The sequence below is a fragment of the Geospiza fortis genome, unplaced genomic scaffold (assembly GCF_000277835.1).
Source record: "Geospiza fortis unplaced genomic scaffold, GeoFor_1.0 scaffold27, whole genome shotgun sequence".
Classification (NCBI taxonomy): domain Eukaryota; kingdom Metazoa; phylum Chordata; class Aves; order Passeriformes; family Thraupidae; genus Geospiza; species Geospiza fortis.
The window spans coordinates 2,551,748-2,552,971 of record NW_005054329.1 but is presented as its reverse complement, the minus strand read 5'-3'; the positions used below and the strand labels follow the sequence as shown (position 1 = coordinate 2,552,971).

The 1,224-nt window shown below is 56.6% G+C and overlaps 1 protein-coding gene across 1 annotated transcript in view; it reads left to right on the top strand.

Annotated features, from left to right (window-relative positions):
• Positions 1-619: 619 nt before the first annotated feature.
• Positions 620-1,224, top strand: part of INPP5E (inositol polyphosphate-5-phosphatase E) — an 8,867-nt gene continuing 8,262 nt past the window's right edge. The window contains 2 exon segments of the mRNA XM_031057244.1: positions 620-1,221; positions 1,223-1,224. The exon segment at positions 1,223-1,224 is cut by the window's right edge and continues 421 nt beyond it. Of these exon segments, the coding sequence (XP_030913104.1) occupies positions 818-1,221; positions 1,223-1,224 (406 nt within the window). The 5' untranslated portion in view covers positions 620-817.

Sequence of the window (1,224 nt, the reverse complement as noted above, 5' to 3'; positions counted from 1 at the left end):
CCTCCCGCCCGCCCGGCCGGGGGATGCGGGCGGCGGCGCCTCGGTGCCAAAGCCCAGCTCGGGGCTGCGGTCACCGCGTGTTGCCCTCCCGGGACTGGGGGAGGCTGGTCCGCGGGAGCCGCAGAATGACGAGGTGCTTCCCCCGGGGAGAAATGTACTCGGAGCTCGGTCCCGTACCCCAAAGCCACCCCCGGGGCATTTTCTCGTTGAGCGGGGTTGGTGCAAGGCAGGGAAAGGCGGCAGCGATTTCCCCGTGGCTGTGGGATCGCTGGAAATTTCCTGGCCTCGGGCTGCGGGCTGGTCGTGCTGGTGACGCCTGTGTACAGCAAGGACAACGAGCTATGGTTTCTGTGCAGCTTAAATTCTCTCTCGTGCTAACAGGGCACGCTGCCTTTCCTTAAAGAAGGGTGTACACAGCCGTACGGGAGGTCTCTGCTCTGCTTTTGGGGTAAAAAACGGGAAAGAACAGTGATTTTCTAACAAGGTCACGTTAAGGTGTGAGTTGTGCTAGAGGGAGGTGCTGTAAGGAGATGTTTTCTGATCGAGGAGTGTAGTTTGCAGCTCGATAACTTTTCATTCTTTCATCTTTCTCTTGGGGGAATCCAGGTACCCCATGTCTTGGAATTTCGCAGACAATGCATCTGCCTACACATTCACCTGCCCTTCATTCCCAGCTAAAGGCTGAGCTGTCTGCAATTCCCATGCCTTGCTGGCTGAGTAAAGCCCTGTGAAACCCACAGGGTGATAAAGGGAAGGAAACTATGCTCTGAGGCACTTTTCATCTGGAGCAGCATCCGCAGCTGGTACCTGGGGGACAATGAGTACTCCAAATGGATTTCCGCAGCACTCAAGCGTGTGTCTTACTCGGAGCATGGAGGGTGGAGCGGTACAGGACCTGCAGGCAAAAAAAGCTGGAAAAGCAGCCAAAAAGGAGGCTGGGGGCGATGGGGCACCTCCGAAAATAGGCACTCCTAAAAGTGAGACCTTAAAACTTCTGCCAGAAGAGCTCAAAGCTAATATGAAAATTAAATCGATCACTCCAAGGCCCCCGCGGAAGCCCCGGCTGGAACGTGCTGCATCCCTGGATGAAAAGAGCTGGAGGAAGTGGAGACGATTTAGGACAAGCCAGGAAAGTCTGACTGATCCCAACGAGACGAGCTCCTCCAACGGTTCCCTGCAGGAAGCGTCGCCCAGCCCTCCCAGCAGGGGCAGGGCCAGCCCCTG